The sequence below is a fragment of the Crassostrea angulata genome, chromosome 8, assembly GCF_025612915.1.
Source record: "Crassostrea angulata isolate pt1a10 chromosome 8, ASM2561291v2, whole genome shotgun sequence".
NCBI classification, from domain to species: domain Eukaryota; kingdom Metazoa; phylum Mollusca; class Bivalvia; order Ostreida; family Ostreidae; genus Magallana; species Magallana angulata.
In genome coordinates this window covers 57,397,224-57,412,165 of record NC_069118.1, presented here as the reverse complement: position 1 = coordinate 57,412,165, position 14,942 = coordinate 57,397,224, and the positions used below count along the sequence as shown (strand labels likewise).

General features: G+C 33.9%; 1 protein-coding gene across 1 annotated transcript in view; it reads right to left on the bottom strand.

Moving 5' to 3' along the window:
- LOC128158295 (uncharacterized) overlaps positions 1 to 9,877 on the bottom strand; it is a 29,215-nt gene extending 19,338 nt beyond the window's left edge. Inside the window, exons 1-4 of the mRNA XM_052821070.1 lie at positions 9,797 to 9,877; positions 9,394 to 9,464; positions 4,796 to 5,249; positions 2,521 to 2,554 (exon numbers count right to left, since the gene is read on the bottom strand). Of these exons, the coding sequence (XP_052677030.1) occupies positions 2,521 to 2,554; positions 4,796 to 5,210 (449 nt within the window). The 5' untranslated portion in view covers positions 5,211 to 5,249; positions 9,394 to 9,464; positions 9,797 to 9,877. The remainder of the gene's footprint in view (positions 1 to 2,520; positions 2,555 to 4,795; positions 5,250 to 9,393; positions 9,465 to 9,796) is intronic.
- Positions 9,878 to 14,942: the final 5,065 nt, after the last annotated feature.

Below are 14,942 nucleotides of genomic sequence, written 5' to 3'. Positions count from 1 at the left end.
GATAAAACAGCCTCACACCCCTCACCTCCTGTTCATTCTCTCCTCCACCACGAAGCCTTGCACACAGGTATATCAGGTGTTTCTCTTCGAAATCCGATACACTTCAAAACAAGTGATTCATAACTGACCTGTAAACACTCCACGCGGGCTGTTTACGATTCACCGTGTTCATTTAAAAATCCCAATAACCAGAACATAAAATTGTTTTCTTAAGAAAACCCCTGATCTGTTCCTAAATATAAAGCTGGGATCAGGTCTCTCTCTCCTGAACCGTTGGGCAAGGATCACCTTGAGAGTACAGAGCACATCACCTGTCCACATCACCTGTCCATCACCCAGCTCTGAGTATGACACATTGACACAAAGACCTTTGTTTGAAATTAGAAAGCTGGCAGAGTTATCTTCCCCTTTCACTGACAAGTGAACATCTACCTTATCTTTCTATGAAAGTGTTTCAGGAGTTTCCCTACTTAAATGTGTACATTTTAAAAGTGAGTGGAATTTTCTAGGTGTGTTAATTGTTTAGTGAAATCCCTTTAAAATCTTTGGGGGCCCCTTGTTTTGTACTGTACGTAAGGGATTAATTCGTATTTCTATAGAATTAAATATCTCTCTGTCATTATTCATGTCACTGACTCATTGTCAGTCAAACTTGTACTAGCTTAAACTCCCGACAGTGACCGGTATATGAAGGAAAATGAACCACTGAGTTTTACAGCAAATTACTAGTACAGTACTGAAAGCTGTAAATTTTACATCTTAAATTATAGGCAGTATCAGTAATTACTGGCCAAAAACTAAATTAATTCAGGGCATTAATGAATAACATAGGTTCTATGCTGTAATATATGTAAGATAGTGTGAGATGTCCATACTGCTCTAATCACCTGGTTATTAATAACTGGCCGTCAGGCCCTGGGTGACTTTCCCCCGGGGTAGGAGTCGTTAGGGCCAACAATGACCATCAGGGACAGAGATGGTATCAGCGTGGGTGACAGACGACGGACTAAGGGTGTCCGTATCACACCTGTACAATTGGCGGTCATTATTTACTTTACACAGTCTGACACACCTGTAGAGGACAGCAATAAAGACGATCACCAACAATGTCTGTCCATTAAAGTATGCTACACTCTCACTGTAATAGACTATGCTTAAGAATTGTATAGGTCAATTGACACATGTATGGTACATCTATCTGTATCTATCTCAGGTATGTGGAACTAAACCAATTTTTGTTATAAGATGATTTACTGGCTGGGGGAGGGGGGGGATGTAATACCAAAATTTCTTGTTTTTATTACACTATATTCAGACGTATATATTCAAAATTACATCAGTACTGTAGAAAATGTTACTTGAATGAACTATCAAAATTTTAAATACCGGTATATGAAAACTGCATTATAAGTAAGTTATTTATCAAATCATCAGTGAGCTTTGTTTTACTTTGTTGTTTATTTTGGCATGTTGATCATGTATATAGAATCAGCTTACAAATATGTTAATGTTTTGGATGGAATTAACTTTTCTTGACTCACTGTTAAAACCAAAGATAAAATCCAGGCATTTAATGTTTTAAATTATAATCTACCACAATATCGAGATAACATATTGAATGGATCGAGATACATGTATGTATCCTATCAAGAGGTCTTTATAGCATTCCAGCCCTACCTGGTAGTATATGTATAGAGTCAAAACAATGTTAAGCAGATGATGAATGACGATACATGTATCAGTGACCAATGACGATACATGTATTAGTAACTAAAGAAAAATAAAGTCTCCATCAATGTGATATTCAATACATTAATGTTTGACTACAGTATGCAGTCTCTCTCAGCAAATAATCATGGTTACTGAGGATTATATAAATCAAATATTTCTTGTAACTAAATCTTTCCTACAAAATTGAACAAAAATGTATGTTACTTCAATGATTTTTTATGGATGTTTACAAGGTCTTCACTAGAATATATATGTGTATGCATATGCAAATCTAATTTATGATACATTAATTAAAGCAATAAGTATCTATAGTTAAAAGTCGCTTTAAACATGGATTTGTCCGTTGTATCCTATGGGATGCTCTCTATATGATGTGAGGGTCCCCCCTTCCGCCCCAGCAATGCTGGACTAGGCTGTCCATCAATGAGCGGGCATGTTGATGACAGCTGACCTACATATATATGTACATGTATACTTACACCATCAGGGCTGTCCATGCTGTCACACGTGTACATCTAATTAGTGTCAACCGACCGATTACAGCAGTATATTACAATAGTTGATTGTAACATATACCTGGGGGGATATTTATCAGGGTAAATCAGCTGAGTAAACTAATTAGTGTGCCATAATACAGATGTATATGGTCAATACTTGTGAGATAAAACACTACATACTGAGATATACACTCTATAATATATATACAGTTAAAGATGTCAAAAACAGTAACTCTGATACGTGTAAGCAGTAAGAGTACAGGAGTTATCTACCTTGCAGTGTATTACTCACCTTACAACTGCAGATTGAAAGAAACCAAGAGAACCTTATAATAGACAGATACACGGGTAAATCAATGGTATAGTTTATCACTATGGTGTAATATTTTACCAGATCTATGATAATATGTTTTACGGTGCGACCGTTGGGGCGAGCACAGCATGTGATCAAACAATGAATTATAATAAATTAATAAAATAAAATTAACAACGTGAAATTTGAATGCCAAAAAATAAAACATACCTATTTTTCAGTAAATTTTCATTATTCATAGGTTATAAGATTTGTTATAATTTATTTATTTATATGTAGAACAATAGTTTAATCTCAGATACAATGTTGTTAAATAATAAAGATTTTAATATATAAATATTCATTGCACTGCATCTCCTCTTTTAAAGTGATTGTGATTATGATTGATTGATTGATTTCCCCCTTTTTTTTGCAGTAGACATTTTTTCTTAAACTTACATATAAAACTTGACTCATCATAGAGCTCCCCCCATGCTAAAATTTTTTTCATTTTTGTCAATTTATACATAGAAAATCGACTTACCATGGATTTGCCCCTCCACTTAAAAAAAATAATTAATGTTTAATTTTATTTTTAATTTACGCTTAAAAATATTTGCTTATCATGTTAAAAGAACATGATGTTGTCCCCCCCCCCCCCCCCCCCCCCCCCCCCCCCCCCCCCCCCCCCGCATGTAATAAATGGAAGTGAAAATAAAGAAACCATTGAACTGCTAAAGAGCTGAAGGATCAGAATTTTCATGATTTATTTTTCTTTTTGCTTGCAAAGATTTTTTGGATGAGGCTGCCATCCACCCACCCACCCCCTTTAAAAAAAGGCGCTGCTACGTATAACGTTACGTTTCAGGAAATTACCGTAATTATAGTGAATAAAATATTTGTGAGCATTCATCCAAATTAGTGCAATTTACAACCGTTTCCTGTATCTGAAGAAATGTCCTTATTCGTCAGCTGTTCTTTATCTTAGCCTTTGCAAGATTTTAAGAGGATTTTGGTCATTTCAGCAGATTTACAATAACTTCAATTAGAGTAATTTCCCCTTATCAGTGCTTATTGTGACGACAAAGATGACGTTGATTAAGTGTCGTCTTACTCTTTAAAACTCCCCTGAGAAATAAAAGTATGCGAAGTATACTGTTTTATTTACTTAAAAAGCATGATGTTCTTAAAATTACACATCTTATAAGCTTTTCAAAGGTTTTACTTTGATTCTCGGGAGAACGTGATGTTGGAACGTGAGGTTGGAAACCATTGGTACTATGAATTGTGGGTCAAAATTTACTGACTCCGAAAAAATATATCGGATCAATGTGTAAACGTTTGTGACGTCACACGATTATTTTTGATTGAAAGTGTACTGAGGTGAACTTTAGAGGTAACATTGACTGTATGTCGCTTACATCGTTATTGTTTTTACTGTCTAAATTTGTCTTGCTGATTCTCGTGAGAGTGTGAAGTGATAAAAATTGCCATGATTACAGGGAACTACTGGGACGATTAAAACGATGCATCACTGGTCCGATTTACTGACGCCAAAAAAATCCGTTGAATGAATGTGCAACTAGTCCGAATTTTCTATTCACACACGCCTTGCCGGTAGATCTCGCTTCGCGCCGGCGCTGTGCGCCGGCGAGCTGCGCTCGCTAATAAAGTTATGGATCAGAAACTTTTAATTTTAAATTGGACGAGTGAGATACGAACCACAAAAGGACTAAAGGGGGTCAGCGAATGTAACAGTACTGTAATTTTGGAGAGGTCAACAAAGGTAAAAATATAATTGGAGAGATCACAATACAACCTATATACAATCAATTATAACTCAGAGACAAACATGTATGGTACAAGATAGTTTATCTTTCGACATCCCATAACAAAAAGTAATACACAAAATAGGATTGCTTTATAAGTGCAGTCCTTACACTTAACAGACACAATGACAGGTGCCCCCCCCCCCCCCCCCCCCCACCGAGTGATTGAAGATCCGACCAGTCAGTCAAGGTACCGGTACATCTGTGATTGCTTCATGATGACTTTAGCAGTATCAATTCAACAGGAGGATGGTAGGAATGGTGGAGGTATTCTACTGATTGCTACAGAATAACTTACCACCAATAATGGACCAAAAACCTCTTACATTGTAGACTACTATGAATGACATAAATATCACCATGCAACTTTAAATATCTATGAGCAATGACTACAGTACAGCCAGTACAGTGACTTTTTCTCAGGTGATGAACATTAGATCACTTACATTTACAGCGGAGACAATGTTTGTACAGTCCCCAGATGAAGTCTCCGCACTCGTCACACCATGTTGGATTGGACAGCTGCTGTAGTACGAAATCGTGTCCCTTCACCAATAGCTCCACGTGGCCGAAGTGAGCCATCTCAATGTCGTCCCCAAACTCCACCCCCGTGGCACTGATATCCACCGCCTCCGGAACCTCAACACTCTTCCGCTTAGCCCCACCGAACGGAATCACTTCCATGAAGCTGGAGAATACTCGGCCCCAGTTTCCCCACCCCCCACGGTTGAAGAACCCCTCTCCCCCGCCATCGCTGCCATAGGCTGGGTCGGGTTTCCCCGGGGCCTGCTGACTGCCTCGCGCTGATGCAGCCTGCTCCATCTCGAAATACAACAAAGACTCCAGAAAGTCTCGAGCCATACAACCTTACATGTTGGCAGACTGTTGCTGTTCCGTTATCTGTGAATAAACAATATATACATTTATAGTTATTATATTAATTTTTTAGCTATGAATTATGTCAAAATATGTGAAACCTTTATAAGAATTTGTCACGTTAGTGGGACACTGTGTGTATGTAAGAGCATGCCTGTTTATGCATACTCTGTTTGAACGAGTGAATTACTGCTCTGAATTATAAAACTGTAAATCAACTTTTATCAAATAAAATCAAATATCTTTGAATTTGCAAAATCCTCATTGTTGCTAACACTCGTGGCCACAAATTAGTCTTTTGAGATTTCTGTTTGTTTCATTCACATTCTTTCATGGAAGTTAGTTGACACATAGTTCTTAATCACTAGTAATCATGGTATACACCTAATACACCTTGAACAATAATTCTCATAATTACAATCACAATGTATTTTTTTTCTTATTTTTAATGTGTTAAAAACTAAGAAAGAACATTGCCACTAGATATCAAAATGTTTCCCGCTGGTCTACATCTTCGATTATTCTAAAAAGATTTCACACCAAGATACCAATGTCATGTAGGAATGGGAAGAGTTGTCTCTTAAAGTTGAAGTAGAAGGAAGAAATAAACAAGTAGAAGGGGGGTCTGGGGGTCTAGCTTATAGTTAGATTGTGTTTGAAATGCAATAATAGCTGGGTAAGTAAGGCATTATAGGCGGGGGAATTCCCCCCCCAGGCCTTAGCGACAACCCTGAATGGGTATATACCAGAACGTAGTGCACATGTACACACAACGCATGTAACACAACATGTACATACATGTGACATACATGTACCACATTTAACTCTATCAGATCTATACATGTATGCAAGCATTTCAATGCAGGTCACAGTACATTATCACTAAAACCATGTATGCTGGTCACAAGCTCAAGATGTTATCATTATATCGTGTTCCTACATGTAATGCCTTGTTCAACAAAGCATCTCTGTTAAGCTATTCCAAACAGGAAATCTTGTCAATTTTTAGCACAACAGCACTTCAACATCCCTCCATTCGGTGTCAACAATATTTGACAATATCATAGTAGCCTGGCTTGTTGAAGTAGAGGATGGATAAACATATATAGTTTATGAGCAGTAAATCTTAGTTGAACTTCATTATCATGGATGAGGATGATAACTATGACTATATATATTTTACAAATGATTTTAAATTAATACTTGTGGAATAAAACATGAAATCAGCTAGCCTTTTCTCTAGTAACTTAATTTGCTCCATCTTCCTAGCCTTTTTAAAAACATAAGCTTACAATCTTACTAGTTGCAGAGTGAATATAGATAAAAATTCTTAATCATTAATAAATAATAACTAAGAAAATTCTTAATCATTTGATTGAAAATATAAGCTTCTTCAAATTTTTTCCAATTTGACTTTACCCCTTCCAAGCTAGCATATTTTGCTCTCTCACTACATTTTTGGGGCAGGGGCCATCAAAATTTGAAGAATTAGTGACAATTAATTCAGAAAAATTTGATAAAAATCATAATACATAGTTTGGGTTTTGTTTATTTTTAAATCATATGAATGCTTTTTCTTTTTTTTAATATGCTAGATATGACTAGTGTGTAGAAAGTTTAGTTATCATTTCACATATATATTATGTGTTCTCAATTTTCGGGGACTACAGTAATTTGGAAAAATTATTTCAAGTTTTAAACATATTTAATTGTATATATATTATACAGTGGGATTGAACACAATAGTTACCCATGCTTTCACCCTAATAGATATGATTTACAATTGTCTCAAAACATGATATATAGAACAAGAAAAGTAACTAAAGGTAAAAATATGAGAACAATTAATATATGTTTAAAATACTCATGTATTGTAAATTTGCAAGAACTGGTTATGAATTATGAATTTTTGCACAGCGTAAAAAATCTAATATTCTACCCCAAAATAAAACATAGTACAATATCAGAAGATTAACAAGTTCAGTTGGGTTTTCTGAGTAAAGACATGGTTAACGAAATTGTGACAGCTAGAGGTCTTTAATGACCAAACTTTCAAAAAGTTCAGGGCCCTGTAAACTCGGGGACATAAAAACCTTTTGAGCCAGACATATTACGGTAAACAAGAAATTGAAACTAAAACTTTCGGGCATTTCAAATGCCCGAAAATTTTAATCTTTTTGATAATGACACCAAGTAGGCTTCAATCAGTAATTCCTAGTTAATATACAGTTAAACTTCGATATCTGGTACACCGATATTTCGAATACAATGGATATGTCGAAGTAATTTTTTAGGTCCCAACCACTTATACAGTATTTAATTTTTAAAAGTTTTTTACCCTTGATATCTCGAAAAATCAAATATCTTAAAGTTTTTTAACAGCCCCATCTAGTTCGATATAACAAAGTTTGACTGTATCTTTATGAGAAAAAATATGAAATCCCTAAATAAAATGTTTCATGAGATCCTGTGACATCCATTTAATACTATTTTTGTTACTGCGATATTACTTGCTTGTATTCCAACATGCCCCTTCTTATGTCATTTTTGCTTCTCCTTTTCAATAATGAACTTTATTAATCATATGGCATCATATGACGAATTTTATGGAGACTGGGATTTTTGTGTGCCTCCATCATTTGGACTTTTTCGCGGCTGATTTTATATTTTAAAGATAAGCACAAGTCTTATTGCTTGTTCAATAGGTGGTTATTTTTCCAGTGTAATGAATATAATACTGACAACCTCTTGCTATTAATACATGTAGTTGCATTTTGGCTTTAAGTAAGTCACATATAGAAAATATTATAATATTATTATAATATTTTATCATACAAAATGTCTTAATTCTAGATAAAATTTTACTGCTTTTATATAGAAATGTTGTGAATTCTATGGTGCACCATATGCGCATAATTTACGCCCATGTAACAATTCATTTTGTTATACTTTCATGTTAAATACTAAAATCTGATTGGTTAAGATGCAGTTCATAATCTGTTCTATTACCCTCAGCATTAGCAACGCACTTAGCAACAGGTAACATTACAAATTGTTACATGCGCGAAAATTATGCACGTACAGTTCGCTGTAGAATTCACGTTATTCCTATATAAAAGCAGTAAAATTTTTTTAAAAATTAAGACATTCAGTATAACAAAATAAATAGTGCCTGTTTGGGAGGATAACAGTTGAAATTGACATCCCTCGCTTCGCGTCGGTTGACAATGGTTTTCTCGGGGTGTCAATTTCAACTGTTACCCTACCAAACAGGCACTATTTATATAGTGTTACCCATGCATTGCCAAGTGTGTTGCTAACGCTGAAGGAACTAAAAAGGATTATCAACTGCGTCTAAACTAATCAGATTTCAGTATTAAACATCAAAGTATAAAAAATATTTTTATCACATGAGATACTTTCACCAATGTCATGTCATTTTACTGTCCCCTCCTTCTAACTTCATTTAATGTCAATTTAGCTTATAACTGACCAAATCTACGACTGTCTGCATTGAAAACTACAAGCAAGACTACCTCTTAGAAAGTTAGCCAACAATTAATGCTCCTGAGTAACTACCTTAAAGTGCGAAAAAATCAACTGTTCCTTTATTCTATGTGCCAGCTAGTACTTTACTGCCTCACTTAGAATGGAAAGATTCAATGGTTTCTTTGCTAAATGATCCCCTTACTTAAGAACACAGACTAAAATTAAAAAGTATATATATGGTAATTTTCCATTGGAAATAACCTAAAAGTACCTTAATCATTATGTTGGGATTTAACGCAAGTTGTGCTAAAAAGTTTCCATATGTATCAAAAATGTCATTTTTAGCATGTTTAGAAACATAAATCTCTACAATGTGACAAGAGTTTTCTTTCATTTTTGTCTGACATTGTCAATAACTAAAGCCAAAGGGGAACATCTCAATTACAATGAAGAATTGTTAGGGCTTTTGCCTTATTTTCCTCTTCTTCTTCTTTTTTTTTTAAAGAAATCTGTCATGAAGTGATGCAGAGAAGTGCTGAGACTGGTACATATATTTTTTTTAATTGTCAGCTTGTCAACTTGTGCTATCTCTAAACAACTGAATTTGTTGTGTAACTACATCAGTGCAGTAACATATTCAGTAAGTCCAATTCCTTTCTATAACCTTTTGCGTACTTACGTTGAATGTTTTATCATCGTTTCTGCTGTCAAGTTATCACATGGCGAAAAAATAACACAGGGGCGGTAACTCTAAAATAGAGCAGAAATTTGTGTTGTCATGTTGGTTATACTTAAATCATACATATTAATGTTATGGAAATTCATTTTGTCATAATTTAACAGAGAAAATGTAGACTTTGAAACAGAATCAGAAAATGAAACAAAGAACACGCCAGCAATATGACTCAAGTCAACTTCCGTTCTAAACAAGACGTGTCCATGGTCTTTATTTCGACTAAAACAGGAAATAAACTCCTTACTCTCAATTCTATTACAATAGTCATCTAATTCGTAAGGTTATGAGACATATCTAAATCAGGTTTCTTGAGTTGTTTGCCAAACATTTGAAAAATACTTCGTACCTAAAAATTCCACTTCCTGTTCGCCATTTCTCCTTCCGAAAATCACACCTCCTTTTTGGAAGAGTTCCGCGCACCTGCTAATAGCGGCAAAATACAAATTTTTTAAGATGTTTGATTTGTTTGTATAAGAAACGTATTATCATAATGAAAGAATATGCATTTACTATCTCTTGATGTATTGAATTGTAGGTTTTAGTTAACAGCCTTGATGATGTAGATTTCCTTCGAATATGTTTGATGAGGAAAAAGCAACTGGCAGTCGGAATACAAATTGAGATTTTTTTCAAAGAGGGTTGTTTAACCACAGACACCTGAATTTTTATCAATCAGTTGATTAATAAGTCATATGTCGAAAAATTCTACCCCTACTATATATTAATACACACATTTGAATACTAATGTTATATATGAATATATCGGTGCATATTTTAAAGCATTTACATGTAAAAAATACATGTATGCATATACAGATGTTCTTGTCTGTCTCCTTTCAAACATACAACTCTTTTCTTCTAGTAAATATGTTTATTGTGCATATTGTTTATTTACATCATCGTATAATCCCCCCCTTCTCGAGTGACCTTAATTGGTCAATGAACAAATTGTTCTTGAATAAAATGATCCACCTCATCTAGACTTATTTTTCTCTATCGATGAATGTGTATTTTTTACACATATATTTATATGTTTATTTATTTTCACACGAAAGTCAGGTATATTTATCCTTATACATTCGTAGCTAGCGTGCATCTATAGTTATTCCCTACACCGAAAATACGTCACGCGTTACGTTTTTCAATCATGAACTGCCTGGCACAAATAAGATTTGCGATTAATCATTTGCAATAATATAACAGAGTTTTAATCCATTTATTTTATACGGTCTGTCAAAAAATTGTGTATTCATAATTTCATTTTTGCACACGATCTAGAGAAGTTATAAACCTTGTTATTGGTCCTACTGATCAGCTCCCTACATATAGTAATTACATTACATGCGATAATTACATTATATGTAATAATGCTAAAACAGGAATCATATATAAAAAGATTAAAAACGTATTTGTTGGGTACGTATTCAAATTATTTAAAGCCCAAATGAATTAGAACACAAGTAAGTAAAAACGAATAAAAGATTGTATACATCATGCTGATGACAGAAGTTCACCGGCATCTTTAAATTAGATTTTTTGTTTAGTTTTCTAAAATAAAATCGAATTTTACGCAAAAAGTAAAGGTAAGGTAAAGTAGCATAGTGTTAAAACTCGTGTTAATATGCCCCAATTAATGTACAGAGCGAAAAAATCGAACTTTTACACATTGATATTTCCACTAATCTTATTTCTCAATTAAAAAGAAATACATTAAATTGTTACCAAGTAAATTTAGATTTTTACAATACAGTCACGTAGCATTGGGGGGGGGGGGGGGGGGGGTTATCATGGAGTTATACACCCTATTCCACTTTTATGGAACATGTAAAAAATTGAGTTGAAGCGAAACTAACGAAATTGATTTTAAATTAAAGGTACCCCCCCCCTACACGCACACACACACACGGATTAGGATTATGTCAGCATCCTCAGTCTTTGTTGAATCAAAACTTATATTCAACTGCATCACATATCAGTTTAATATGCAGATATTTAATGCACGATGCGATTGCAAATGGAACATATTGAATTCATTCAGGGAATTTTGTGTATCCCGTTTAAGGAAAGAGGAAAAGGACAAATGACCGAAAAAAACCCAAAGATGGTGAAAGAAACAAGAGATATTGACCATGACCTTTTAGCTTTTTACCTTAAGGAACATCCTTAAGTTATAGAAGTTTTGCACCTCAGCTTAAATTCAAAATCTTTATAAAATAAATAACCATCCGAAAACTATATGTAAATTGTAATCGGGGAATTTCTTACCTCCGCCTACATAGTACATTGCCTGTAATGTTAGACCTTTTGACCTCGAAATTAATATGAGACCCTTTAAAGAAGTTTGTATTTATAAAAGCTGAAAAGAATGGAAGTGTTCATGTTTTGCAATATACAGTAACATGTCTTTGACTTTTAGCATTTTGACCTCGAAATCAATAAGTCACAAGCTCGTGTCGTTGGAATTTAAGGAATGAAGGTCAAGGTATTTTTACGGTATCGTCCGGAAACGGAAGTGTCAAACAAGTACAGAATGTATGGAAGACTTTATGACGTTGACCTATTAATCTAAAAAAAAAACCAAAAAGGAATGTTTCTGAGACAATCTTGAGAGAGATCATTGAAATAAATATATATTATTTTAAAAAAAGCTAAAAGAAATCTCAAGTTGATACATTGTGCCATCTTGAAAATGGTTACAGGTATGTGAAATTTATAACATTGCTTGCCTTGACATTTAAAGTTTTCACCAACAAATCAATTTAAGGGTCGTCTTTTAAGCCATGGGGAGTTGTTCACTGGCACCTAACATTATAATTTTTTATTCACTAATGAAAATAATGAATAAAAATAAATAATAAACTAATTATTAGGAATAGAGTTTTTACATGTACATGTATTTTTATTATGAGAATATTACTTATTAGGTTTGTTACTGACTGTTTAAAGAAATTTGTGGGGTCGGTAAAGTCCAAAGAAGGCACGGCTCCGCCTCGCCTTCTATGGACTTTACCGACCCAACACATTTCTTTAAACAGTCAGTAACAAACCTAATAAGTGTTTTGTTTTGTCGAGGACCTAAAGTTTGATATGTAAACAAACGTTTGTGTAGAAAATCAGTTCAAATAACGTTACGTCCGCCATGTTGCGCTATAAATTTTGACGCTTACCTTTTATAGAAATTTGTAAGGCAGCCACGTGACGCGTTTCATCCAATGACGTCGCGACATTCTAGTCCGAGGCAAAACAAAAGAAAATATAACGTCAGGTGCCTTTGGAGTTGTGATATCTTTCATTATAAAAGTTCAAATGCCGAATACGGTATCGAGTGACGTTTGGTCTCAATGCAAATCAAAATGATTCCATTCTATAATAAGTTCTGATATTTTTCTATATACATTTCACAGCTAATGACAAAAACGTTGTTAGCCGTCATAAGCACTCATAGCAACACAGGGAGGCGGGGGAGTGGGTTACCCCCACTTTTGTTCAAAATAGACATTTTTCTTATATATATATATATATATATATATATATATATATATATATATATATATATATATATATATATATATATATATATATACACACACACACACATGTATATAGGGAAATTGATTTTCAACTAACACTACCTTCCCCACCGATATTTTAAAGGCAGGACTCCCCCCCCCCCCCCCCCCCCCCTCGATTAGGATTTTGAAGATAGGGGTAGTGCTGGGGTTTGTTGTATGTTTTGTTTTAATTGGTTTCTTTTTATGTTTGCTTTTTATGTCGGGGTATAGGTACCCCCCCCCCCTTCTCCACTTTATAAAAACGATACTAGGTTCCTGCGCATGCGTCAGCAATTGAGTTAAAATATTTCAAGTTTTGCAATGGGGATTTTACTTTTTAATTGCTGACTTTCGAAAACAAACATTAATCTAATTTTTCATTGTTACTGAATTTTGAACCTATGACACAATCCCTTTATATACCTCCCCACAAAAACCAAGCAACAATCACAAGATAATCGGAATTTGTTTTGATTTTGTCATTAAAGCTGTTTGTACGATCCACCCTCTTAAACCACAAAACGGCAGGTGTGGATTGGCCAACTCTTTATGGAATTTCAAAAAAATATATGGATTATAATATTGAAAATTGTAAGAAAATCTACATTTTCTTTACACCTAAATAATTAGCTTTTAATGTAATCGTTAATGTAACCGTTCCCTTTGAACATACAAAAATACAAAAACATCATTTTTAGCATTTATTTATGCAAATTCTTTACTTCATATGAATTGTTTATAATATATATATTTAAAAGACCATTATCTTAGTGTATTGTTTTTGGGTATTTTACGAAGGAAATTCGTTATTCAAATATTTTTATATGTCCCCACCTCAAAAAGAAAGAGAAAAAAATAACCCTAAACACTAGTCTAGGTGTTCGTGAAAGCCAAAGCTAGTAATATGTTTTAAACCTTCACTATATATAATTAATGCTTGTCAAACCGACTAGTTAATGATCTATAGATTTTTATTCTGCCACATATGTTGAATCTATTTGCAAACAGTCATATTTAAAAGTTACGTGTATAATATTTTGAAATTCAGCAATAAAAACAACAAAACCATACTTCAATTCTTTATTTCTGTAAGCTTCACAGCTTATCAGTATGAAAACATAATTACATGTATGTATGACATGAGGTGGTAGTGTATTTACCATACAACCATTTCTAGTTATTCGTCAAACACTAAATATCCCACCCCTTCATCCGTGCGCACCCCCCCCCCCCCCCGAATTATATTCATCCCTACACCCTCTGTCCATTCATTGAATTAAACATATTTTATTGATAAAATCAAATGGATTAGACACAAGTTCTAAATTAATACCTTATAGGTAGTCTTCTCCTATATATAACAAAGAATTTTATAAATATATAAAAATAATATATATAAATACATATATAAGATATACATGATTAAACAGTCTACTACACACAATGTATATTACATTATAAATTTAAACATTTTTGTGAAGCGACCACATTCACTCAAGAAAATTTGTACAGTCTTGAAAATTTCATTGTTTTGTTTACTAGTCAACGAATCATCCCCTCACAACAGTAAATGTGCATCTATAATGTGAATAAAATGTAATGCCAATAGCTCATTCGTCATAGAAATCCGTGACTTTGCCACCTTTTACAGACAAAAAAAAATTCATTCATTCACCCATCCATGTTTACGTAGTACGTTTATATTCATATATACATGTACATTTATATATTTAAAAATAGTTCAAATAAAACGCTGGTCGTGTCAATGCTCTATGACATTTGTATTAAATTCTAAGAACAATATATATATCGTGTGATTTAAAAAAAATTTTTTTTAGAGCTTCACCCCCACATTTCACAATTGGAAATACCAAGAAGGCATTTTTCAAGGCGGCGTGGGTGTTTAAAATTCAAAAGACAATATGAGATATGCCAGGGTTC